The 25,123-nt window shown below is 40.0% G+C and overlaps 2 protein-coding genes across 3 annotated transcripts in view; one reads left to right on the top strand and one right to left on the bottom strand.

Moving 5' to 3' along the window:
- The window catches only part of ANO4 (anoctamin 4), a 199,399-nt gene extending 189,585 nt beyond the window's left edge, over positions 1 to 9,814 (top strand). The window contains 4 exon segments of the mRNA XM_071551994.1: positions 730 to 877; positions 3,259 to 3,378; positions 6,424 to 6,529; positions 9,278 to 9,814. Of these exon segments, the coding sequence (XP_071408095.1) occupies positions 730 to 877; positions 3,259 to 3,378; positions 6,424 to 6,529; positions 9,278 to 9,469 (566 nt within the window). The 3' untranslated portion in view covers positions 9,470 to 9,814.
- A 2,806-nt stretch (positions 9,815 to 12,620) lies between these two features.
- The window catches only part of SLC5A8 (solute carrier family 5 member 8), a 29,363-nt gene continuing 16,860 nt past the window's right edge, over positions 12,621 to 25,123 (bottom strand). The window contains exons 8-15 of one of the 2 annotated variants that reach the window (XM_071551995.1): positions 24,992 to 25,080; positions 23,627 to 23,739; positions 22,274 to 22,341; positions 21,891 to 21,977; positions 20,693 to 20,886; positions 19,377 to 19,480; positions 17,718 to 17,803; positions 12,621 to 16,230 (exon numbers count right to left, since the gene is read on the bottom strand). In XM_071551995.1, coding sequence (XP_071408096.1) covers positions 16,099 to 16,230; positions 17,718 to 17,803; positions 19,377 to 19,480; positions 20,693 to 20,886; positions 21,891 to 21,977; positions 22,274 to 22,341; positions 23,627 to 23,739; positions 24,992 to 25,080 — 873 coding nt within the window. In that variant the 3' untranslated portion in view covers positions 12,621 to 16,098. Of the gene's footprint in view, positions 16,231 to 17,717; positions 17,804 to 18,988; positions 19,091 to 19,376; positions 19,481 to 20,692; positions 20,887 to 21,890; positions 21,978 to 22,273; positions 22,342 to 23,626; positions 23,740 to 24,991; positions 25,081 to 25,123 lie in introns of those variants that run through there. The other variant, XR_011697479.1, reaches the window with a different exon arrangement.

The following is a 25,123-nucleotide window of genomic DNA, read 5'->3' as shown; positions in this document are numbered from 1 at the left end:
GTAAATAATAAAAGCACAGAAAAGTAAATTTTTTTCAGGTCAATTCAAGTGTGATTTCTCAAAATAAGTTGCATTTGCCCCTTATTCAGCAAAGTTTTCAGGGACAGTTTGATGCCTCATTAAACCAACAGGTATGTCTAACTTTCCTTTGGTGTGGTTCACAGTGCTGGTCCTCACAACCAGAGTTGCTGTTTACCTGTACCACAGTCTCTGTCAGACTGTTGAGGATGGGCCAAAAAAGTCCAGGTGATGCCTGAACTGTGTGCCATTGCGTAGCATTACTATGCCATGAAGATTTTCCAGCTGACAGGTACACCTTGACCAGCTGCACAAGTTCCACTCACGGCCCCTATGGCAGGCAGGTAATGGATTGCCTGTATTCATGGCTCCCCTGGGAGACCCACCTTGAAGACTGGGTAGCCATCAGCACAAGCTGGGAGACCTGCCTGCATGGTTACATGTCTTAGTAAGCGAAAGCCTCTGTGAGCATTTTTGCAGTTTCCTTGAGATTATTTGCAGGTTTAAAATAATTTCCACCCAGTGGGAACAGAATTCTGGTCCACTGAGGTCCCGCTGGTCAATAACAAACATTATTTTCACTCAGTGACTGTTGGATAGAAACTACGTAAAACACCTTGTGTGATGGAGACAACTACTTCAATCATGCAGTACCTCTGGCATTATGGTTCTTGTTTTTCCTGGAGCTAACATACTCTTCCTGTTGAACAGGAATCTGGTATGGGATCCTGGAAGGCATTGGAATTCTTTCTGTTATCACAAATGCATTTGTTATAGCAGTGACATCGGATTTCATCCCTCGCCTTGTTTATGCTTACAAATACGGACCTTGTGCTGGCCAAGGAGAGGCTGGACAAAAGTAAGCTTTTTTTCGGGGGAAAACAGATGTGCACAAAAATCTCTTACTACTTGAATAGATGCAGTGGTACTGGCTCTGTATGTTCTGATTCCACTAACCCCAATTTATTGTTTGTGCTTAAGTACCAGCTATCAGCCATAGATACCAATGCTTTGCATATTCACAAAATGGGTTGCTGAATGACTGTGATTTATGACATTAATTCAAGGTAAATAGGCCAGAGCTATTTCAGAGATTTTGTGTCTGTGACAGTATGCTGCCCAAGCTGTACTTCCCAGCTGGTATACATGGATGTAATCCTCTTTTCTTTCTGAAGCAATGCTGATACTTATCAGTTAAGGATTTGTGGAGCATTTTAAACTTACACACTGGGGAGGTTTTCCTGATGTAATATTCAGCACGTACTATTCAAAAAAGTACTGTCTAGAAGGAGGAAGCATTCCCAACCAATACATCAAGATATACTTACAGAGAAAAGTAATTTGTTTTTCTTCTAAAACTATAATCCTTAGATTAAATCTTGTAGGAGATATTTGTGAACTGAATCTCTGCTGCCTAAGTGGATTTTCTTTCAGTGTTGCTAAACACTGAGATTATATTTGCATGAGCACACTACCAGGAAGTATGAGTAGTTGCTGCATGGCAACTCATGAAATCTAGGCTGATGGACTCAGGGAAGCTCGTTGACTCCAACCAAACACAAATAGATACAGTTTGCAAATGATATAGCAGTGACATTAGCAAGGATTCTACTATTTGAAGAAACCCAGCCTAAACAGTAGACAATAACAGAGAGCTTACATTCTGCTACTGGACATATGGCAGATTGATTTTTTTATTCCCTGCTCCAGAAAGCAAGTTCTGTTGCTGCTTTTTTGATGTGTTTTGATTGTCAATATATTTAATCATACTAACAGAAGAAAGACATCTGGTATGGCACCTCCTGATTAGCAGCTCTGCTAACTTGTTGTCCTGCAAAGAGTTTGGCATTTTAGTTGATGCCAGGGAAGATGTTCAATTTACTTTCACTGAGAGTTAAAATCCCTTCAGGAGTAAAATGATCTGGTGTCAGTTGTTCTTAAACATGTGCTTCTCCTTGTGCCATTACAAAGATCCACAGGATATTGTGGCACTGTAAACAGATTTCCTTGCCACTGATTTTCTCAGGACCACTGTGTGCAAAAACACATAAATACTTAATTTTTAAGACCCAGATATGACTCTTCTGCTTTAAACTAGTTCTACATATCTTGATTCACAGAAGAAACTCTTATCTGTTCCCAAAACTCTTGTACTGTGTTTTCACACTTCTGCTTTTCGGAGGGAATTTATAGATAAAACCATCAGGCAGTAATCCTTTGAAGAAGCCAACCTGGATTAAAACTGGTTTTGGCAGCATTCTGAATATTGTTATTAGCAAGTACTGTTACAAAAGCAGGAAGCTATTCAAAAATCCACAGGAATAATTAATTTTCTCAAATCAAAGATTGAAGACCATCTGTTATTGAACAACTTATATGAAAGGGGTACTTTTTTCTTTCAAAAGAAACATCTGTAGGTATTAGATCCATATGACACACAGTGATACTAGAAAAATACTGTAATTAAATTAAGTTCCAAATCCAGTCAATATGGAGATTTTGAGACAAAGCCAGATGGTGTTTGAATATATTTTCTCAATGACTGTAGAGTCCACAGTTTAAAAAGCAAAAACCCCAAACCAAACAAACAAAACCTCCAACCCTCACTCTGTTATACTCTGCATCAAGCTGTGCAGTGTGCCTACTCTTAGCTGTGCCTACACTTGGCAGGGCCTGAGCAGTGCAGTGTGAATAGCACCATACACTTGCCACATCTCTCCTCAGCTTTATGAATACCAAACCTAAGCCTTCTAGTGACACCCACAGCTCTTCATCTGGGGACATACCTTCACACCTTCTTCTACTCAGTGTTCTCTAAACTCCGCCAGACCCTCACAGTGCTCAGCCACCCTGACATTTTCTAAAAAGCCCTTTTAAGTGTATTACATTTCCATCCAATTTAATGTCTCATTGTGCTAGTACCATGAGTGTAATAGTGGGAATATTTTAATTATCTTCCTAATGCTACTTATTATTTTCTCTGCCCCTATTGTGTCATCATGTAGGTGCCTTTTCAAAAGTAGTCCTAGTCTTCACCATTTCTTCTCCCATAGAAATCTACTATTGCTTCACTTTTATTGTCCATCTGACATACTTGAGCATTTATTTTATACTGCCTCAACATCCCTTTCAAATATTAATAAGCTTTGGGTTTTATGCCACCCAGAGAGCATCCTCCTGGGCACAACAATAATGGAAAAATCTTGCCGTGTCCTGATGACAGTATTTTATCCCCTCTAGGTGTATGGTTGGCTATGTTAATGCCAGTTTATCAGTATTTCTGGTATCTGACTTTGAAAACCGTTCAGAGCCAACATCAAATGGAAGTGAATTCTCTGGTTCACCATTAAAATACTGCAGGTAACTATCTGATCAACATATTTCTCTGTTTTAATACATTGCAAGGGAGAAGCATCATTATAAAGCTGAGATTGGAACTAATTTTCAGAACTTAAAAAAACAATGGAAAGTATTCACTGTCCTGCTCAGGGATATGCTCTTCTTGGTACTGCTTGGCTGTTATCTGCATGATTCCTACCTCAAATAAAGGAGAAGCTGAAAAGTTGGTATCAGGAGGGCATATCTAATGCAGGATTTTTATGGTGCCATAGCTTGAATCAGACACAATCATCATGGAGAAATATGGTATCAAAGGGCAAATAATAGCTGCTTGATTACTTAGGTACCAGTGTGATGAAATTGTGATGAGATTATATCATAGACCATGTACATGGAAGTCAAGATTGCACAGAAGTGACCACACAGTTTCTTGACAGGTCTGCCAGGCATAAACAGGGTCTGTCCTAAGATACCTTTATGAAACCTCAAATCCAGCATTTCCTAATTGTTGAATGATTAATATATTTACATCATTGCTTACAGGTGTAATTATTAATAATCATATACTTGTGGTTTGAATCAAAATAAAATGAGCAATTATTTATCTGCATGTCTTTGTCCTCAGCCAACAGACTGGAGAGATAGCACCCTAAGAAAAGTATGTAAAAGCAGGTTTGCACTTGAGTGATTTTAATGGCCAAAAAACTCAACAATGGTTTTTAAAGGTTTTAAATGGAGTCCCAACAACAAATACCAAAAAGCAAATACAGCTACTATTTTTTAACTGCAATATTGGATTACAAGCATGAGCCCTGGTAGTTGCAGATATGCTTAGTCCCAGTATTTTTCACTGTAAAGAATTAAAATATCCTTTCATGAGTCCTAATGGTCAAAAGACACTCCGTGACTTGAGAGAAGTCTGTGATACAGCAAAAGTCAGCAATGCCTGTGTTATTGTGACATTTTCATGAATAAGAAGATTTTTGAATGGTATATCATAATGAATGGGGAGAGGCTGTGGCACTAATGCTTTTGTTAAACTAACTGGTATTTAAGACTGCTGCAACTTATTTGGCAGAAAGGGCATTCCAATGTTGAATCCATAGATAATAATTTTTGTGGAGGAGAATCACTGTGAGAATATTCCATTCCATGTTTTTTTCCATAGCACCGTTCAATAATGCTTTGTAATTCTGACCATTCTCTTCTGTCTCTTTAATTCCTTTCTTCCCTAACTTCAAGCATGAGGTTGCTGCTCTTTAAAGACGATAATGAAAATCCAACCAATAAAAAAATAAATTGCCTCCTCAACATCCCATAAACAGAACACTATTAAAATTGGTGTAATAAATCTCAAAAAGAGAAATCTGTTCATTTGGGATACACTGAATTGTTATGCATGTCTAACCCTGAAAGAAAATTAATGTCTTTCTTTAGTTGAGTTTATCAGCTACTTAACCCACCTGAATTCTGCTAAAACATCCGTCATTTTAATTGCACCTCAAGACAGATATTGGTAGTGAGGTAAGGAAATAATATGCTTTACTGTGCAATAGTGTAGGCATTTTTCCATGAAGGCAGTCTGTCTGGAAAAAAAAACCCAGTGGCAACATTCAGTTAACTTCTGGTTGCCTGGAGCACAGATGGTGCCATGCTATTCTGGTTCTTTATAAAAGGTTTCCCCATTTTTTTCATGTATATTGCTTGGTTCTTAGAAAGTACAATAAAGAGACGTACCCTATTGACTTGGGACTTCTGTTTGCAGGACACTTAGGATATTGTAAAACTTCCTAAACAACTAAGTCAGAAAGCTGGTTGTGTAAGGGAAGATCATCTCAGTTTTATAAGAACTTGCACTAAAGATACTGCAATTTATAAGAGGTTTGATGCTGACTAAGATGTCCAGACAGTTTCTTTCAGTTTGTATAGCACCTTCTGCAGTCTAAGATGAAACTTCATGAAGAAAAACAGATCATAGAGATTAAGTAACTGTTTATTTCTTCTATTCATCTGCATTTTCTGTAGTTTCTTAAAACTGACTCAGTAATCAACCTTAAGGATATTACTTGCCACAGTATTTTCAAATTTTTGTAACGGGCTTTCTGTCACATCTAGGAAACAGATTAAGTAGCAAATAATTTTTACACTACTTTTAAATTAAATTTCTGCAATACCATTTTAGAATTAACAAACTGCTAGTAAAAATGGACTTCAGAATGTGTGACAAACAGATTCATGATTTCTAAATATAATTTTGAAGTCTTCCTGGATCCAACTTTCCCAATAGATATCTACAGTTACATTGAGAAGACCTAAAGTCTTCCAAGAAACATTCAGTGAGACAAGACATTAGATGCCTTTCTTACACAGTCCTTGCCCTGTTGATATACCAAGAGGTACAGTCCTGGCTCCACTGAAGTCAGGGATGGCAACCTAATTGACCAAGGGCAAGGTGGAGCCAATGGGGCAGTTTTATGTGGATTTTGGGAGGAGTATAAGGCTAACAAAACTGGGGACATTTGTGATTTTAAAATGGTCTTGTAGTGGGAATAAAGTGTCCCTCAAAACAGCACAGCATCCCACCCTTCTCCATGTTCTGAGCAGATGCCTGCAATGCACATGTTGTGCTGCCAAGGGAGATGCTCTAGGGTCAAACTGCTATAGTGCTGAGCACCCAACATCCTCTGTATTTGCTTCAGCATTTTGCTTCATACAGGCACTGCTTTGGTCCTTTGTATGGAATTTCCATTAGCAGCTAGAGCACTCCTGGAATGCATCTTACTGTAAAATTTCAGCTGAAAGTAAACCTATTTGGGTGAAGCAAAGTGTGGCAAGTGGAGGTGATCAGGACACTTGCTTCAAAAGCATGCACTTGTTCTGAAATAAAACACTAGCACAGGCCCAGCCTTAGAAGCAAGCAGTATTGTGGTAACCTGTACAGTCTGAGCTGAGGTAATTTTTGGTGTAGAAAATGCAGTGATCAAGAGAAGCTGGGTTTTGATTTTGCCTTTCTCCCAGGCAGCAGTGCAGGATCTTCCTAACTACCATACTATGCTTCTCTTTCAGGTACAGAGACTACCGAGACCCTCCTCACTCCCCAGTGCCCTACGGTTACACACTGCAGTTCTGGCATGTCTTAGCAGCACGGTTGGCTTTCATTATTGTATTTGAGGTCAGTGACCATTCAGGTAGCAAAACAAAAGCACAAAATTAAACCAATTTCCCTTTGAAGCTTTTCTATTGGGTTGATCTATGATGGCAACTGTTGAGTTTTTTGTCTTGGTTTCTGCTGCTTATACTGTGCTTTGTATTCTCTGATTTTCTTTCTGAACAGTCAGAAGTACTTAGGTTCTAATAAAAAAATTAATGTAACACTAAAAACTATAGTAGTGACTTGCAAAGGGCAGGAAATAAATGAAGCTTTTACTTACTGTTTGAGGTCACAACCTGTTTAGTCAGGAAAGCCATATACTGATTGGTGTGTGAGGAAGGGGTAAAGAACATGAGAAGAAAAAATTAAATCCAAATAACTAAAAAAAAATAGTTTAAGTTCCAATATTTACACATCTAGCTGTTCTTCTCATTTGTTTCAGAATGATTGACAACACAAAGATGATGACAATGAAAAAGAATCAATACTTTTGCCTATATTCATATTAGTATTTGCCATCAGTACCTCAGAAATCTTTCAGACAAAACAGAGAAGATAATACCAATTTCACATGACTGCTATTCCCACAGTGATTTTGAAAAAGAGAGCCAGGAGGGTAGATAAATAGGATGAGATAGTTTGCAAAACCAAATGCAGCTCTTAAGGTCTGAATATCCCTACTATTTCAAGTGCCTGAATGTCCTTGCTAGAATCCAGGGGGTCAGCATCTCTCCAGCACAGTTTGAAATGGCTTTTACATTGTGAAGAAGCCCAACAGGGAACAAATTATTTTTGAAAACTCAATACTTGATTCTCTGCTCTGAAATCATAGCAACAGGGTATTCAATACAGATATGGAGCTGTAATCACCACACTGGCATATGGCATAATGTTCAGGAGCACATATTGCATTTCTGACTCACAGGACTGTGCAACTTCATTCTGAACTGAGCTTTCAAAGCACCTCTTTGGATAACACAACAGAAGCATTTATGTTACAGGAAAGGTGCAGAGGAACATTTTCTAGATTTTTTCTTAAAGAAGGGTCTCCTGGTGGCTCAACAGAAGCCCAGGGACTACAGCAAACTCTCCATGATGGTGACTTTCAGCCCTTCCTGACTGAAGGAGTATGGCACTGCAGGTCTTCTTTCTTTGCACTGGGTAGTTCATTAGAAGTCAGTCTTACAGAGATTGTCTTTTATATCATCTGTTCCACACTCAGGGAAACATTAAGGGAAAGAAGAAATTAAGGTACAATTGAAGCCTATTAGGCTTAATCTCTTCTAGTTTCTTGAGCTATTGGTACTGAAAACCAGGGTATCCATCTACAAAAAGGACTATAAGAAGGGCCTTGGCAGGTCAGCCTAAACATGTTTAAGATTGAAAAGAACCTGATTTCTTGATACACACTTGATACAAAGGCAGCACAGCATAAGAGCAAAGTGAGGCAAGAAAAATCAGCCCTGCTCAAGTCTCAGCCAAATTTGCAACCTACTGTGGAATAACTTCTTGCGTTTGCCCAATACCTGCAAAACAGATTTGACTTTGCTTTGTCCCAACCAAAGCCATAGGTTGGCTCATACCTGCCACTCTATTGGCACTGCAAACTGTTTCCTTAACTAACGTAATTGCAGCAGAAACCAATACTGTCTTTGCAGAAAACAATACTGTCTCTGCAGAAAACACTAGTGCGTATATTGTGATTGCTACAGTGCTTGCAATAAAAGATTTCACTGAGAGATAAGTGATTCAAGGTAGGTTTTTTCATAAATTAAGTAACTGCCTAGAGTCAGACCCCTTTTTGGTACTGTGGGTGTGGTTTTTTTAGCTGTCTTGACCTCCTTCAAAAACAAACAAAAGTATTCCCCATCACTGCAAAAGGAATTATTTGTCCAGAAATTACAGATTTGACAGAAGCAGCTTTTTTTCTCTTTATAGATTTGGCAAAATCACCCAACAATTGGAGTACTGTGAATTTATTTCTCATGAGGGAAGAGTATGTGTGAAAATATTTTACATTCTCTTTTCAGTGGCCTTCAAAGGAAGGGTTCTGCTTGGAGAAGAAATACATTTATTTCTCCAATCTAGAACATGTGTCCTTTGTGAGATGGAGGATTTTTCTGTTTCTCTGCTCCTCCTCTCAAGTGAACTGAGTAAATCTCCAAGCAGCATCTTTGATCAAAAAAACAAAAGGACATTCAAGCAATCCTCCCTCATCAAACTCAAGCTTTGCGGTGGCATGCCTAAATTATGAGCGACAAAGGATCAGTTACCTTGCATTTATTTGTGGTGTTCAGTAAATAGGAATATGTCTTTGAGTAAGAGACAGTACAAGAAAAAATGTTCTGCTTTTGTTTTACATAGATAATTCATTAGTTCCAATACTGATGCAAGTGTTTTACGGCAACCGGAAAGTGTTACATCATATTGCTCTTCCTACAGAGCAATACTAATAGCAGGCCCTGTCCAAACAACCTTACAGCAAATCATGACATCAGGGGTTTGAACACACAGGCTGTAGAACAGCTTTGAGGCTTTATTTGAACCAAGCGCTAATAACCTTTGCTGTCATTCATACTCAGCTGATTTTGCTGGAGTTTTTGTGGCAAAAAAACCCTTGTGGTTTGTTTTATTCCAATGTAGTAATGAGTTTAGTTTCAACACAGCATCTTTCTGTAAATTGGAAGGAGAGAGTTTTCAGAAGGTATGAAAAGTACTTGTTTTCTTAAGATTTTGAATTTTTCATCCCATTTTTTTTTGTTTTCACAGCACCTTGTGTTTTGCATAAAGCACCTGATCTCCTACTTAATCCCAGATCTTCCAAAAGATCTGAGAGATCGGATGAGGAGAGAAAAGTACTTGATTCAGGAAATGATGTATGAAGCAGAACTAGAACGTCTGCAGAAAGAGCGGAAGGAAAGGAAAAAGAATGGAAAATCTTATCACAATGAGTGGCCATGACAGGGTGAGGAAGAAACTGCTTAAAAGAAGATTAAGAACTCTGTTTTGTAAAGAATTCCTGGTTTTCTGCCGTGGAGAGTGCACAGAAAGAATAGTCAGTAATATTGTGTGCACTTACTACATGTGCACCACTGTTTAATAGGGCAGATACTGTCAAAAGCCTTTTGAAATTAGAGGTCTTTGCAAGGCTTAGTCTTCTCCAAAGCTGATGTCAACATAAGCACATCAGCCCAATACTAAGTCTCTGCACTCTTTCCAGGAAGGTCTCAGGCCCTGACTTAAATCAAGACCCTGAACTTCAAAGCAGTGATATATCTTACAGTGCTTTACAGAGCTTGGTGATCCTACAGCTCATTCTCATGAAGTTGCTACTTCATAAGCAGTGACTGCGCCTTGGCAACATGGCAGTACTTGTTCGTGTGTGCGGCCACCATCTGCAGCACATGCATGGCAGCATTGCTCTCTTCCACAGTAGATCCAACTGTTCTAGTTTGCATTTACCACCAGTTAAGGTCACATATGTGGACCATTTCCATTGCTCAACAATATTGAAGTATTATCTAGGAGAAGATGCATGATCATGAGTCTGATCAACTGGTCTAACAACACTGAACAATGTAGGCATGAAGAAGTGCTGACAGATAGCCAAGCATCTAAACATGGCCAGAGGTATTTAACTATAGGGTCATTTGTTTGGAAATGATACTGTGAAAAGTTAGAAATATATTTTAAATATTTGAACAGTGCCTTTTCAGCTGTAGGACTGTCTGGTGGCTGAAGGAATCAAATAAGGTTAGGGCATCTTGCTCAGAACTGCCTGTGTATTTGTATTGCAAGATCACATTGAGCCCTAGCCAGGAATTAGGGTGTATTTATACACACAACAGAAGTCAGACTGTGTCTTAAAGACCTATCTGCATGAGTAAAACAAACAAACAAGAAAAGACAGATGAACAAGGTCACCAGAAGAAAAGAACACGGTCATCCTTAATATCTACACTCATAACACTGTCTTTATTTGTCTTCGATTTATCTATGAAGGGGCGGAAGGGGAATAATAAAACAACTGTAGTATGAAATAGCTTGAAATCCTTAAAGCAGAGGAATTCTACACAGGCTGCAAATTAAATTTGGGCAAAATAGGCCACTGTGTATATTCTTTAGCAAATTCCCTAGCATTAAGAAATTAAAAATTTCCCAGAATAGTGGAGTTGTAGCTCTGAAGACTCTTTAAGTGTTGGATGGAGCAACATGAATCAAAATACTGAATGTTGTGAAAACTCATCCCATCAGTTGTTTCTACCAGTTATTCTGGAAATAATTTGATAGAAGGACAACAATTTGCCCTTCTGGACAGACCACACAAGGCAGGACCCTATGGATGAATACCTCAAGCTCCACATGACAATAGGACCACTTGCACCAAGAACCATATCACCAAATTAGATCTATTACGTTCTTTCCACTGTAAGGGAGAACTGTGCTATTTCCATGAAGGGGGAAAATTTTAATGAAAGGTATTATGACTTCAGAACGAAGAGGAATGGAACTAAATATATGTACCCTCCTCTCTGTAGCCACTGCTGCCCTACACTTTGCTTCCTTGCAGCAAGGAACCTCCTCCAGTGGTGACCCACCATCCTACATGAAGAGGATAAATGACATAGCAGCTGCCTTTTATCAGCTGCTCCTGGCCCAAACCTGCGAGTACCATGAGGCAACATAAGCACCGAAGGAGTTTCAGGATTAGTCTGCTCTGTGTTGACTCAGTGCCAAACTGAGTGGAGAGCACAACTAGTGGTTGTGGGATGTCTTCCTGACTAATGGGGAAGTCAACTTGTTCACCTTTCCTTCAGCTTACAGCAGCTGTGGACAGATCCCGTGTGGACAGTGGAGAGATAGGATTACTTCTGTCTCTGTAGATAGTCTGTGAGGATTAGGCAGTGTTGACCTCTGATACACACATGCCAGATAGGTTAGTATTTGCCATCTACCAACTACAGTTTTGTACTCTACTGGCACTCTGGGGACTTTTAGGCAGGATTGCTGTGCAAAATCATAGTCCGACTAAATTCATATGAACAATTGGGTTTGCATGCCCTCTGCTTAATATCTAAAGCAACAGATGACAAGACCTTAGAAACTTGCTAAGTAGTAAAGTGCGACGTGAGTCATGCCTAAAATCAGGGCCATCCATATGAGTGTGAACCTTTGCAATCTCCTGCAGTAAGATACAGCTTTGTCAGCTTAGATCTCAGTAACTCCTGAGAACTGAATTGAAACTCAATAAAACACAAACTGACCTCCATTCCAAAGGAACTGCTTCAATAAGATGTACTGAAACAAACAAAGCACAGCAGAAATACAATATGTATTAATTGCTTTTGAGAGTAGTTTTCAACATAGCTACATTGTGATCAATCTTCCTGACAATACATTGCTAGAACTTGTGTCCCACTCTGCTTAAACGAGACCATGGGTTGGCTGCTAGCCAAGCTTGTACTAGTATGATGCTGCAAGGGGTTCTGACCTTCCTGGCAGACCCTGAGTACATTTCTGTCACTTCAGGTTGACCAGTCAACCCATTGAAGTTTCTCTGCTGCTGGTGTGCTGAATAGATTTCCCTGGAGTCCTTCAGAGCTATATAGCAGAATGCTCAGGAAAGATGTCCTCTTTATTAGGAAAAAAAAATAGAACAGTCATAATAAATGGAATTTTAATGGTCTTTAGACAGCTAACTTATGTCATTCCCCTCCTGATCTGATAATGGGTTTTGTTTAAACCTCCCAGTGACCATCCTGTATGTTGTTTACTTATTCCAGCTCCACAAGAGCACTACCTTCAAGGGAAATGAGAAAAAAAAATGCAACCTCATTGCATGCCACAGACACATTACATAGCAAGCAGGACAGCACATATCAGAGGATTTGCTGTGAAATCATCTTGCAATCAGCATAGGATTGATCTCCATAGATCACTCTTGACAGCAGCATGTACTTTATGAGCAGTTACGTACCAATTTTTAAAACCAAGGAAAAATTGTATATTGGGACTGTTTTTCAGCCTCTTTGCTACATTTTTGCATTCTGTCCCATGCTGGTTTTACAGATCTTAGAATAAAAAGTGTAAATGAACAACCTGGATACTTTGACACAAGAAAATTCTAGGAATGGAACATCATATGCGTTCAAGCCACCAAATACTATGACAGAAGCCGTGTTTACAAATCAGTTCTTTTTTATTTTAAATCTTTCTGAGGGGAGTTACATTATTTACCATATATAAAATATATATAAAGTATATATAGAGATTGTTTATTTGTAAATAGAAAAATTCTATGGAGAAGAATGTCAAATTTTCACACTTTAAAAAAAATCATCAACATAAAGCCATCTTTAATGCTTGTATAATGTGATATAATAAACTTTAAAATAAATTATGCATATGAAATATTTACTGTTTGGCATTCATTAGTTCCTTTTCTGTTTACCTTATTTGGTCACTGAGCAAACAGACCAGTCAGGTACAAGGAAATTTAAATGCAGACCAAAAAGTGCCAGAATCTGTTAGTACTTTCTCTCTGTGGATCTTTTGTGTATTCACAGAGTCAAATATTGTTCCTGTTACGGTTTTAGGGTTGTTGGGTTTTTTAATGTTTCTTCTTAAACAGGTTCCTCCTTGTTTTGTCTTGTGGCTCTGCCAGATGCTGCAAGGAATTTGGACAGTGTGGTCTGCTCCCATGGAATGATTTAGTTTTGAGCAGCCCACATTTCTTTGTCAGGTGAGCTTTTAGCAGGCTGCAGGAGTGTGATGGGGACTTCAGTAATTATCTTGCTCTAGAAAGGAAGGCCCTGGATCAGAGTCCAGCCAGCAGAGGACAGTGTAAGACCCCAAACTTTCACTTCACACTAAAATTAGTGTTAAGTGACCGCTCAGTGCTCAAATAGTGACTCCAGGCAATGAAGGGGAGGTAAGATGGTCATTTACATGTTTTCTCCATTTTGAACAACTATGGGAACTCAGAGTACTGAGAAAAAAACTCTATGTTGCAACATTTTTAACTATGAAACCCAGGAAGATTAGTCTTCACAAACAAAATAGGTAGAAGTTACAGATTATGTAAGACTGTGGGAGGCAGCAACAACTGCAGTGCAGTGATCTCAACAGGGTGGTGCACAAAGGATATGCTGGTGGTTCTTAACACAGCAGTGACCAGCCACCCTTAGGAGAAGCCCGTTCAGATGGGAATTCAGCATTAGCAGTGGGAGGGCTGCAGCCATAGCAGGCACACAGGCTGCAGGCCTCTGTTCACAGCTTACTCTCTCTCACAAAGCACAGGTACACAGAGGCACACTGGTCCACACCAGCACTCTGCAGCAGCATGAAGATACCAGTACTTACCTTCTTTCAGATCTCTGGGCTGAAAGTATCCGGTTAGTACAAATTATTATTTCCAAGGCTCAAAAACTAGTCCATAGCACAGAATTCAGTAGCTATTTCTGTGCCATGAAGACAAGGCACAAAACTGAATCAGTGGCAGTTACCTTCTGAGACTCAAGAAGCATAATCAGCTCATTCAGTCTATGAGCTAATTGTCTCAGAGTGACTAGGATAGTCCCAGAATAGAAAGATTTCCTGTCTTGAATCCCAGGACACTATTCAGGATGCTATTGTTTGTCTCAGATCCTACATATAGGGACACAAGACATAACTCATGAGATCTAGCCCGTTCACTCATAGTGGTTTAGGCACTGTTTTTAGCTCAGTGGCTTTAGCCACTGACCTGAACACAGAGCTGCAGGCAGGGGAAAGTGAGACAAGGGGCTGGCCCTAAACTCTGCACTGGATCATGCAAACCAGGAAGCAAAGGGGAAACCTGCCTCCATCTCATAGTTTTGCACTGGCTTAGCCAATGGAGTCATGTCCTTGGTAGCACTCATACAGTGTCTGTCTGGCCTGTTCTCTAGTAGAGGTCTGGTCCTTGGAGTCCACTTTTTCATCCTTGTGTTTTCTGATCCTGATCGTTCATCTCATGCAGTAGATCACCAAGGACCCTCTGTTGCAGGGGCTCAGAAAATAATTGATTTATATGCTAAAGGACCCCAGTCAAGTCACTGTCATATTTCAAGTCACAGCAGCTCAGTAATTGGCATAAATGCAACATAACTTTTAGAAAGCATTTAAGACACTCTGTTAGTTTTTCATTTGATTCTCAAGCACAACTGCTTTCTAAGCTTCACAGCTCAACTTTCCTGCAGTGGCTTTTATTTTCTAACTTGATTCTGCTGCTGTAGAAAAGCTTTAAACACTTTGTGCAGCCACAGTAAAGGTCTGAAGTACAAAAGCATCAAAGTGGGTAGAATCTGTTTCCTGGTGTACCAGAAAGCATGCAGGAGAAGGAAGCAACGAGGGTTCTCACCCTCCCAAAACACTAGCACAGTGCATGGTCTGGAGTGGATGAGCTGTTCAGCTTCTCTTGGCAGCCCCACCAGATGATAAACCATTCCATGCCCTGCAGCCCTGGAGAAGCCTTCATCAAATGACATGCACTGTGATCCCCTCCCCATCCTGGAGAATTGATGCAGGGAGCTCTGACTGCCAAAACACAGTGTGGTCTTGCCTGATCTGAACCAACCTTCAACATGAATCCCCAGTGACAACAGGGACTGCCTGAACACAAATTTCTACATGAGGTTTCAGCTCACAGCTCTGGAGATAACAGCACTGGCAACTGCAGATGTAGTCTTTCATCCACTACAGCTAAAAGGGCTTTCGTCTTTATTAACATCTCTACCACACTATGCCCAGCCCCGTGCAAGAGCAATCCTGGGCCAGCACGCTTGGCATGAAGACTACAGTGGTTCTGCTCTATGGCATTGAACGGGAAGCCTAAATAGCTCATTTCCTTCATGAGGACCACCTATGTAAGGATAAGACAGGGCAGAAGAGAGAGATGGAGTGTGAAGGAAAGGATAGTACTGACTCTTGCCTCTATCCACCAACAGTTACTTTTGCAGCTTCCAACAGTGAGCACAGAGGAGGAGATGCAGGTAACCAAGGAACAAGTGGCTTAATAAAAACATAGATGACAAAACTAGCAAAATAAATACACTCCCAGGATTAGTTCCACAAAGTAACCAGACGGCACTAAATACAGCTCCCGTACAAAAAGAAAATGACCTCTGTTTCTTGCAATCTGATAAAGTTCCACAACACTAATCTCTTCATACTTTCAATACCTTAAAAGAAAGACAACACAACAAACCAGAAAAACAGCCTTGTCTGAGGGAGCAGTACTTTTCCCAAATACAAATTTAGTCTACGGGTGAATTGAGATTAGAAACAGATATTTTCCAGGAGGCTCAAGTATATCTGGCAAATATTTCACATAAAAACATTGCCTTAAGCCCTGTCACAAAGATCCAGAGTGAGAGAGAAAGAGTGAGGAAGTGCAAGAAAGACCTGATTCCTTTCTTTACTAATGTCAAGGTTATGCAAGGGTGACGGTGCCACAAAACTCAGCAGATACCAGCCCATGACCCAAGCAGATCTGGCAACGGACCCAGAACAGGAATGTCAACAGTGCTTTACATGAACAAAACTGTCTTTGTGGGCTGACGTGGCCTGTGTCACATATGAAGACCATTGACTTTGTTCTTATCACTTGCAACATCCATTTCAATGTGGCTGAAAGCAGGATTGTCAGTTCCTTCGTCTCCCATGGTAAATGGTTTACAGTTCAACACTTCCACATTCTCTGACTGAAAAACAAAAGACAAAAGCCATGCTGTGAAGCAGAAGGAACAGTCTTCCTCTCTTTGACCTGCATTCCAGCAGGTCAGGCCTGACATACAGGGTGCCTCAAAGGAAAACACATGTTGGTTGCTGACAGAGCACGAATACTTACTCATTGCAGTAGATGGTACTCTTTTAGAGGCACAGAAAGTTTCTTATTGCATAAGGTACTAGTTGTGTAAAATGTTTGTCACATAGAATGTTCTTGCCCTGCAAATTGTCTAAAGTGGTTTTGGGTGTGCAAAGTTCTAATTGCTGTTTTCATGTCTAGTGATACTAGGTCTTTGAGCTCTTGACTCCCAACCCTTCATCCTTGCCCCATCTTTGACAGGAAAAGCAGATTAACATGCATCATGCTTTGATGTTCCATTTCTGTCAAACATAATGGATGTTGAGCTCTTAATGTGCAGAAAGTTGCTCAATTCACCCTGACTTTTTTATCTCAACAACTTTCTGTGTTATTCGTGGTGCCAAACCACCTGTTATCCAGCGCCTAGCCACAGAAAAGACAGGTACTTGTTTCTGTCTCCAGGCATAAAATAAGCATGGTTATGGACATTAGCTTCCATGGGGGTGGTGGATTGGGGGTTTTTTTGCAAAAGACTTCTAGAATTAAATTCCCAGATAGTGGAAAGAGATGTTGGCCCATTGAAGACTGTGAATGACAGTAACTAGACAGCTGGTCTCCAGTATTGACATGGGCAAATAGCATTACAGCAGTATGGTAAAAAATCCTTCTTTCACTGGTGTCCTGGTTTACATATCCAGAAGCTGAAATACATAGGATCATACTAAAAGGAGTGGTCAGTATAGAGAAAAAACATTTAGCAAGCTGGACCATCTCAAGGATATGATCATTGCCTGTAATGCAGCACTCCAAAAATCAGCAAAGAAAGCTGAGCTTGAATGCTTGGCTGATGATACTGATTGAAAGGTGATCTGTAGTTTATTAAAAAAAAATTCTCCTGCATTCTCTCTTCTAAGGGATGTTACAATCCAATGTCTTCCCTTCTCTTTTATCTTAGGGTAGGAGCTAGGAAACAGATACATTAACTAGAAATGTTTTCTCTCAAAAAGCAGCTAAAATTACAAAAACATCCAGACCTTACAAACAAAGGAAGCTTTGCTGAGTCCAGAGTGTGCCTTGGGGCAGCTTCCAAGAGGTTAGTTAGGGAGTATTTTAGGAGAAACAGGGAGAACAACTGTCCCTTTACTCAGTTGCTGCTCTGTTGTTGACTGAAGTCAAGCTGTGGTGAAACACAGCTTTACTTGTCTATGGCACCTGCTGTGCTCCTGTCTGCCTTGCGCTCTGGTACTGCCTTAAAGCAGATAGTCATATCAGGTAGCATCAGGTCCTATTCATCCAAGTGGGAAAACAGTAAGACAGGGACTGTTTGGCTTTGTCCCCAGGAGGAAAGATTGATTTAAATAAGAGATGCACAATTACACTTACTGTGTCTGATTCAGACCATGAGAAATTGGACAGGAAATCTTCTTTGGTCAGCAGGAATTTACGATCCGTGTTCTGCTTTAGTCCTCCTGCAAAAAAAGGCAGGTTTCAGTCATTTCTTTACAAAGATGTATGCCCAGCACCTCTCAATATGTAAAATGATCCCTCAAGATCGATTTAAAATGCCTTAGCCATTTCCCAGCTTCCTAGGTCCTCCTCAGATTTGCTACTTCAGAAAAAAACACAGAATCTGACAAAAAGAATGAATCATACATGATGTTGTCAGGAACCACCCTGCCAGTCCAGGAGCTGAGGTACCAAGTGCTGCGCGGGGTCCTGAGCCCCAGTACTCAGTTCCCTGTGAGCAAGATTCCTGTCTCCAAACTCAAACAGCAATTTTTACAGTGAATTATTTAGGGGCAGGCTCAAGGTGGGGGGAGGAAGATTAACGGAATTTTGTGGCATTCTTAAGGCATGGAAGATTAGCTATTCTTATGAGTAAAAGAAAGGAGACGTAAGTGCTGGGAATTAGTTCTGCTTGCCACCTGAGGCTTAAATGGGATCTTAATACACAAGCAGGGTGACACTGTGCTTGCGTTAGTTCTTTTGTGCTTCTGTTTCTTGGGCTCAGTATTTCTCATCTGGATTTACTGAATTGTCCAGTTCTCATGCTTTGTTTCATGGCCTGTAAGCAACCTGATCACAACCTGGGAAAAAACAAAATTTGGCTACAAGCATTACTATAGCAATGGGAAGAGCATGGGATTGGAAGAAAGTGGGGAGCAAATCCTGTAAAAACTCACAAGGAAAAGAAAATGGTAGAAGAGTAGCTTGTACTTACTAGTTGCAAGGCATAGCAAAGGTAATGGAAGTGAGTTTATTTGCTGAGTTTGGAGCAGTTGTGGATCAGACTAAAAGCCTGGAATCTAACAGCCTCAGAGTTTAGGGCTGTCACAGGAATCTGGCTGGGGATACCGGGTAAAGCTGTGAGAACAGATGCTTTTTTGCTATTCCGGCCATGCATGAGATGGATGACAAGTGCACTTTGCATCTCACCTGGATGCAAAAGCAGCAAGGCCATGGGCTGGAACTGAAGTTCTCGCTCTCACCCATGGGGTGCTGCTTTTTCCCTTGCACAAAAGTACTGGGAAACAGAAAGAAGCTAACATAGCCATGCAGAGGGCCTGCAGCTCCTAGACACATTCTTGGGAAAGGAGGTGAAAAGCATGCACTGTATGGGTGCAGGCAATAACCCTTGAGAGCTCTGAACTCACTGAGTAAAACTGCTTTTGTCCTCTAGAAGCACATGTGTATATCCTTGGTTGGAGTTGCTGATGCTCAGGGACAACTCTTAAACCTCCAGCCCCTGCTGGCATCTAATAAAACAGGAAAGACAGATGTCTTTTTTTTTTTTTTTGCCCCTCAGGTTAAAAAATATGCTGAAACTTCTTTCTCCTTAGAAACTTGAAGTACCTTCTGCTGAGAGCAGAGACCAAGAATGGGATGCCAAACATCTGAGGGAAGGAAAGTAGATTTAGGATGGTAACCCTTACACAGTGCTTGCAATAGGTCACCAGCACTTCATGTAGCAATGATAGTTCTCTGGTCATCTTAGTTTGAAGAGATCTAAGACACATTCAGTCACAGCTCTGGAACTAGTACCTGTTAGGAGGCTGACAATAATTCCCACAACTACTGTGATAAGTGTGCCAAGCGTGCTGAAGTAGAGGTAAGACAAGGAATACCAGTTGTCTGCCAGGGCAGGCCTGAAATAGAGCAGAAAAAAATGTTAATATCTTCTTTCCTGTTCCAAGCATCTTGAAAATGTCTGTAAACAGACACTCTATAAATACACACTTTCTTCTGAATCAAGAGACCTGGTAATCTTGAACTACCTCTATACAATAATATATGCACTGAAAGTTTGTATCAGAATTTGCAGGACAAGTTCCTTCATGAGAGAGGAGGCTGGTCAGTACAGTGAGGCAATCAATGCACGAGACAGAGCAGGTAAAACAGGACAGTCTTGTCTCTGTTATGAACCAAGTGCACAGCTGAACATTCCAGTTATCCAGATGAAGGGATTGTCTCTTTAGAAAGGGTGATGTTACCTAAAGGAAGGGACAGAATTAAAAACCAACAAGGAAATCAATCCTGTGCAGCTCTGAACAGCCAGAAACAATAGAGCAACTGTCTTAACACCTTATTTTGTTCTCCCTGACTATGGGCTCTGTTGCAACAGCTACTTCCCTGAAGCCAGGAGCAATGCTGGAGGGCTCATGCAAGAGATGTATATGAAACTAGATGTTTGGCATCCATGTGTGTTCAGGGTACCTCTTGATTGTGCAATGCTCTAAGGTGTAAGGATTTGGAAATGCCACAAATCTGTTTGTTCAGCTTCCTTCTGTTCCTGCTGTTCCCTATATTGTCATACATAATGTTTAACTTCATTGTGATTGTCCAGAGTAAATGACTGTCCAGAGTAAAACATACGGTAATTGAAGAAGAGGGGAAATCCCTTGTATTGTGCCCATTGTATGGATTATGCCTTCTTCTGGACTTCCTGAATAGAACTATTCTGCACAGACAAGTTGCTGTAGGTAGAGCTGTTAAACTGGAAAATTGCCCTTTAACTGCCTACCCCTTTAATTCATGTGACAGAGTGTAGAAGTTAATCCAATACTATAAATGTTATCTTTAACACTGTGGTTCACAGTAAGGCATATCCAAGCCTATAAACTCAATTATTGAATTGAAGCTTTTCGGATCCATAGGAAGATTCACTTTGACTTCTGTTTTGTAATAACTCAGACAAACTTCACTTTGACAGAAAAAGAAAAAAAAAAAGAGGAAATTGCTGCTTCTTAAACATGGTAGGTAAACCAGAGAGGGATAGTTTTAGTAACCCAAAAGTTCTGCAGCTGTTTGTGTTGCTTTAAAACAATTACTTGTTGATGGCACATGATGAAGTCATATACCTCTCTGCAGGTGGTGTGCTGAAGATGGTTGTTAATGGAATTTCTGTTGATGTTAAATTTCCTGAGGATATATTACAGCCAGCAATTGAGAGATATAGTGGCTTGGTCCTCTCCGGAAGTGGAGGATAAATCTGGGATCCAATTCCAACCCAAAGTGAAATAACAAAGCCACTGACAAGACCCACAAATGCACCCTGCAAAACAAAAAATGAAACTTGGACTTATATGAAAAGCAAAGGGATATTTGAAAGAAGCAGCTAGACAACTTAGAAACACTCAAGATAATCTAAACTGTAGACTCCATAGAAGAAATTAAATACACAGTTGGGAAGAGCTGGGAAGTTTACTTTTTTCCCTTTTGGGAAATACAGTATTTCCTAATAGGTCCTGAGCACACCTCTCTTTATTTCGCCAGTAGGTCTTCACAACCAAGGGATAACTTTGGCCTGCAAGGTATATGGGAAAATCCTGCTTTATTTGTGGGTCTCCATGAACAAATACAAGAGCAATTTTTCAATTTTCTCATGTGACCTGTTTTAGAAAAAAGTCTCTCCTACATCAGGGTAGGTGAGTTTCTTGTCTGACAGCTAGTGATTCTTTTGACTTTTTTTTTAACTTTAGCATCTATATCAAATTTGCAACTGCAAAGAAATAAACTTTGTGATTAGTGAACCTATCAAGACTACTAAATTTCAATCTTGCCAGACTAACTTTTTTTGATGGAATAGTGTTTTCCTCTGGAAATGATAATTTCACGATACCGATACACTCTGAAAATACCCCAGTTTGGTCTGCAAGTGCTTAGGCCTCATTTTCCCAGGCTGATCTCCTTTTGTTCAGACAGGCCAGCATTCTCTGAGTCTACTGGTTGTTCAGCTATATCTCAAGACGCATTGTTCCCCGCTTCTAAAACTCTGGTTTAAGAAATCCTTGTCAAAGTTTCATTTTTATTCAGACTATTTTTCCCCTTCTGGACATGTAAATCTCTTCATGGGATGGAAATTCAAGTTCCTATACTGCCCTGTTCGTCATTTCCTTAGGATAAGGAAGAAAGGGAGTAGAGGGTAATGTCCTAATGGAAAGTACCAAGGACATCTCCCTTGCTGCCCAACATAGAATTCTTCATAGGAGAGGGGAAAGAAGATGCCCAAAATTATCAATAAATTTTGGACAAACAGGTCTTTAGATTTCTACTTACAATTCCATTTGCAAAGGAGCAGAGGATTCCCAAGGCAAACAGTCCTAAAAGGGGGCCACCGACCATGCCAAAAATGCTGAGTGCAGCCTGAGGAAGGAAGGGAGTCTGCTATCAGGTGCTGTGCAAGAAAGGCAAAGCCTCCAAAGCGACAAGAAGGGAAGATGTTGAGAAAGAAATAGAGACATTTTTAACTGGCATATACTCAGCTGACAGGTATAGTTACATGATGGACGCTTCAAGCAGAGGCTGAACCATGGGCCGTTTGAGGTCAGTACCCAACAAAGAATAAAAACTAATCTCATAATGCTATCCAGCAATTATTTTCTTTCATAATTTATTCTCTGTCATTCAATATGGGCATGAAAAAGCTGTTTGACACCCACCTGCAACAAGGCTCCCAGAAGAGATGCCAGTGCAGCCATAGCAATGCAGACTCCACCATAAAACAGGCCTTTGCGGGAGAGAGAGAACAACGTGTAAACCTCCTAAAGTTTGAAAATCACTAATGGAAAAGTTTCTGTTTAACCCAGCATGACCTCGACATCTCCAAAATAAACCTGCTAGCACCTGGATTTTTAATAAGAGAGCCTGAACTGGCCAAAAGATCAGGTTTTTGTTTACATTAAGAGGAAATCATGCCAACCTGACAAAATCTCCCTGTGTATTACTAAAGATTAGTTACTAAATGGCAGCCATATAGATTAGTCATAGTGGCAATAACACATATATTGTTCATATTTCTCAACTAATCTCCCGTGTCATTGTCCTTATTTTGAGGGAATGATTTTTCCTTCTCAGTCTAAAGCCTTCAGAGCAAAAAAGTAAACACTGGTAGATTACTGGGAGCTGGCACCACGACAAACCTCCTGTGTCACCAGGACGTAGTCTCTCTCTTCCCAGGACCCATATAACTGGCTTATTTGTTTCTTCCACCTCCGTCTCTGATGAGTTTCACTGCGCAAGCAACATGTTAATCTCATTGTTTAATGTGATGTGACAGACAACTCATGGTATGACAAACAATTTTAGCATAAGCATTGTTTGCAATAATGTTTAAGAAATTTCCCTCAGGTGAAAATATTTAATATTTGTTACCCTGCCACCAATCTGTTGTGCTCACTGGTATGGCCTGTGACACCATGTTGAGACTGTGGTATTTCCATGCTTACTACAAACACTTTCTTGGGCTACAACTGCAGCTGGACACAGACAGTACAGCTTACAGAGATGGCAACTGCACTTTGCAGATTTAAACCATCTGCTCAGGCTAGTTCTAATACTTTTGAGCTACATTAAGCAGAGGAGCTAAATAGTGACAGTCTGAGAGTATTTGAGAGAAGATGTGAAGTTTCTCATCCTCTGAAATATTAACAGGACACAGTGCTATTGCTTGCATATTAGTCCAAAAGTTTTGTTAGAAAACTGTTTCCTATGCTTCTCATTTTTGACAGATGAAAGAAAAATACCTGAGAAATTTAGTTTCGCAGTATTGCAAATCAATATTGAACAGAGATGCAGTACATCTTTTCTGCTAAAAGACCAAACAAGATCCTTTTCCTTAAACACACTTATACCCCATTTGTGTAAAACCTACACAGGTGATCTTGTCTCCCACAAATGTTGCACCAACATAGTCCCACTGGTGTGAAATATACACTCCTCACTATTGTAAGAGATATCTGAATCAAACCTTCACTTCATAAGGCAAAAGCAAAAAATATGTTTTCCAGACATACTCATCCCCATGGAAATCCATGACAACTTCTTTTCAGAGAGCGATCTGAAGTGGGGCTTAATCAGGTCTTCAACAGTCACAGCAGCCAGAGCATTGATGCTGGAGGACACCGTACTACAGAAGGCAAGATTTATACAATGTTTTTTTATCTTAAAAGCTGAAATCATAGATAACAGGTGGGTTACTTATGTAACTGCTGTATTGGTTGAAAAAACTTTTTATTCCAGATGATGCAGTTAACAGCCTAGGAAAATTGTTTAAAATAATTCCTCTGGGTGAAGACAAGGCTGAAAACTTGGGCTGAGCCTAGCAAAGTCAATGAAAGTATCTATTACATGTGCCTAAGCTGTAAACACTACTGGCATATGTGATACCCTCACAAACGATCTACAGTATATATCTATGTAAGTAACATTCCCACCTGCAGGTCACTGATTACTTTGAATGCACTCTCAGAGAAGGATTCAGATGACCTAAAAATTAGGCATCTAGTCCAAAATAAACTATTGTAGACTCCTTGTGAGGCCAGAGAAACCAGCACTCCTAAGGCACAAAGCCAGACAGGTGATCTTGTCTCTGTATACCTTGTTCTTGCGGGCTGCCATCTTTTCTTCAGAATGTGAAAACAAGTATCTTGGCTGTTCCCTCTGTTTATGCAGTTACAAGTACTCAGAATAAGAAAGTTTATTCCAGTGTCACATTCATAAGTTTCTTATTTTTATTCGCTTACTATTATTCAGAACCTTCCTTGTGAGACACAATGTTTCCTAAAAGATACTTCTTGAGAGAGCTGAACAAAACACTCCCTACTATGGAATAGAAGGGTATCAATTTGTTTCCTACAGTAAAAACATACAGTGATTGTTGTATCATGGGATTCCTTCAAGACAATTGGAAGTCCCAGAACTCTGGAAAAAACTCTAAACGTCAGAGGTGAGGAAAGGCAAAACAGCTTTGAAGTTATGCAGGTTTGAAATTGGAAAACTAAAGACAAGCGGTAGGAAATTTCCCCAAACTGTAGCTATTTGGTGTAACTACACATTTATGATACCAAAAAATTCCTATAGCAGAGGGGCTTCAAAAGCACAGAGAGGGGGATTTGCTAGTCATGACATCACATGTGGCTAGCTGTTTTCTCACGTCATTAGTAGGGAACTCCAACAGCTTTGAGTCCTAGGACCTCAGAGCACTACTGTTGGAAACTATGAATTCTTAAGCTGCATCATCAAAGATGTTACAGTGCTCTTTTTAAAGAATAAAAATTACCTAGACAAACAAATGAAATGCACAAGTTTTAATATAAATGCAACTTTAGCTCCAATAAAAAAAGGGAAAAAATATAGTAGTTTCCAAATTATTAAATTACCTTAATGTCCCACTGTAGGCACTAGCCACAAAAAGCCCTGGCACTCCTGGAAAATCTCGCAGGATATCCAGCACTAGGTATGGCATTAGCTGAAAAATTCAGAGTAAGAAGTATTACCATCTTGCCCTACTT

Source organism: Pithys albifrons, chromosome 3, assembly GCF_047495875.1.
Source record: "Pithys albifrons albifrons isolate INPA30051 chromosome 3, PitAlb_v1, whole genome shotgun sequence".
In the NCBI taxonomy this organism is placed as follows: domain Eukaryota; kingdom Metazoa; phylum Chordata; class Aves; order Passeriformes; family Thamnophilidae; genus Pithys; species Pithys albifrons.
This window is presented reverse-complemented; position numbering and strand designations above follow the sequence as displayed.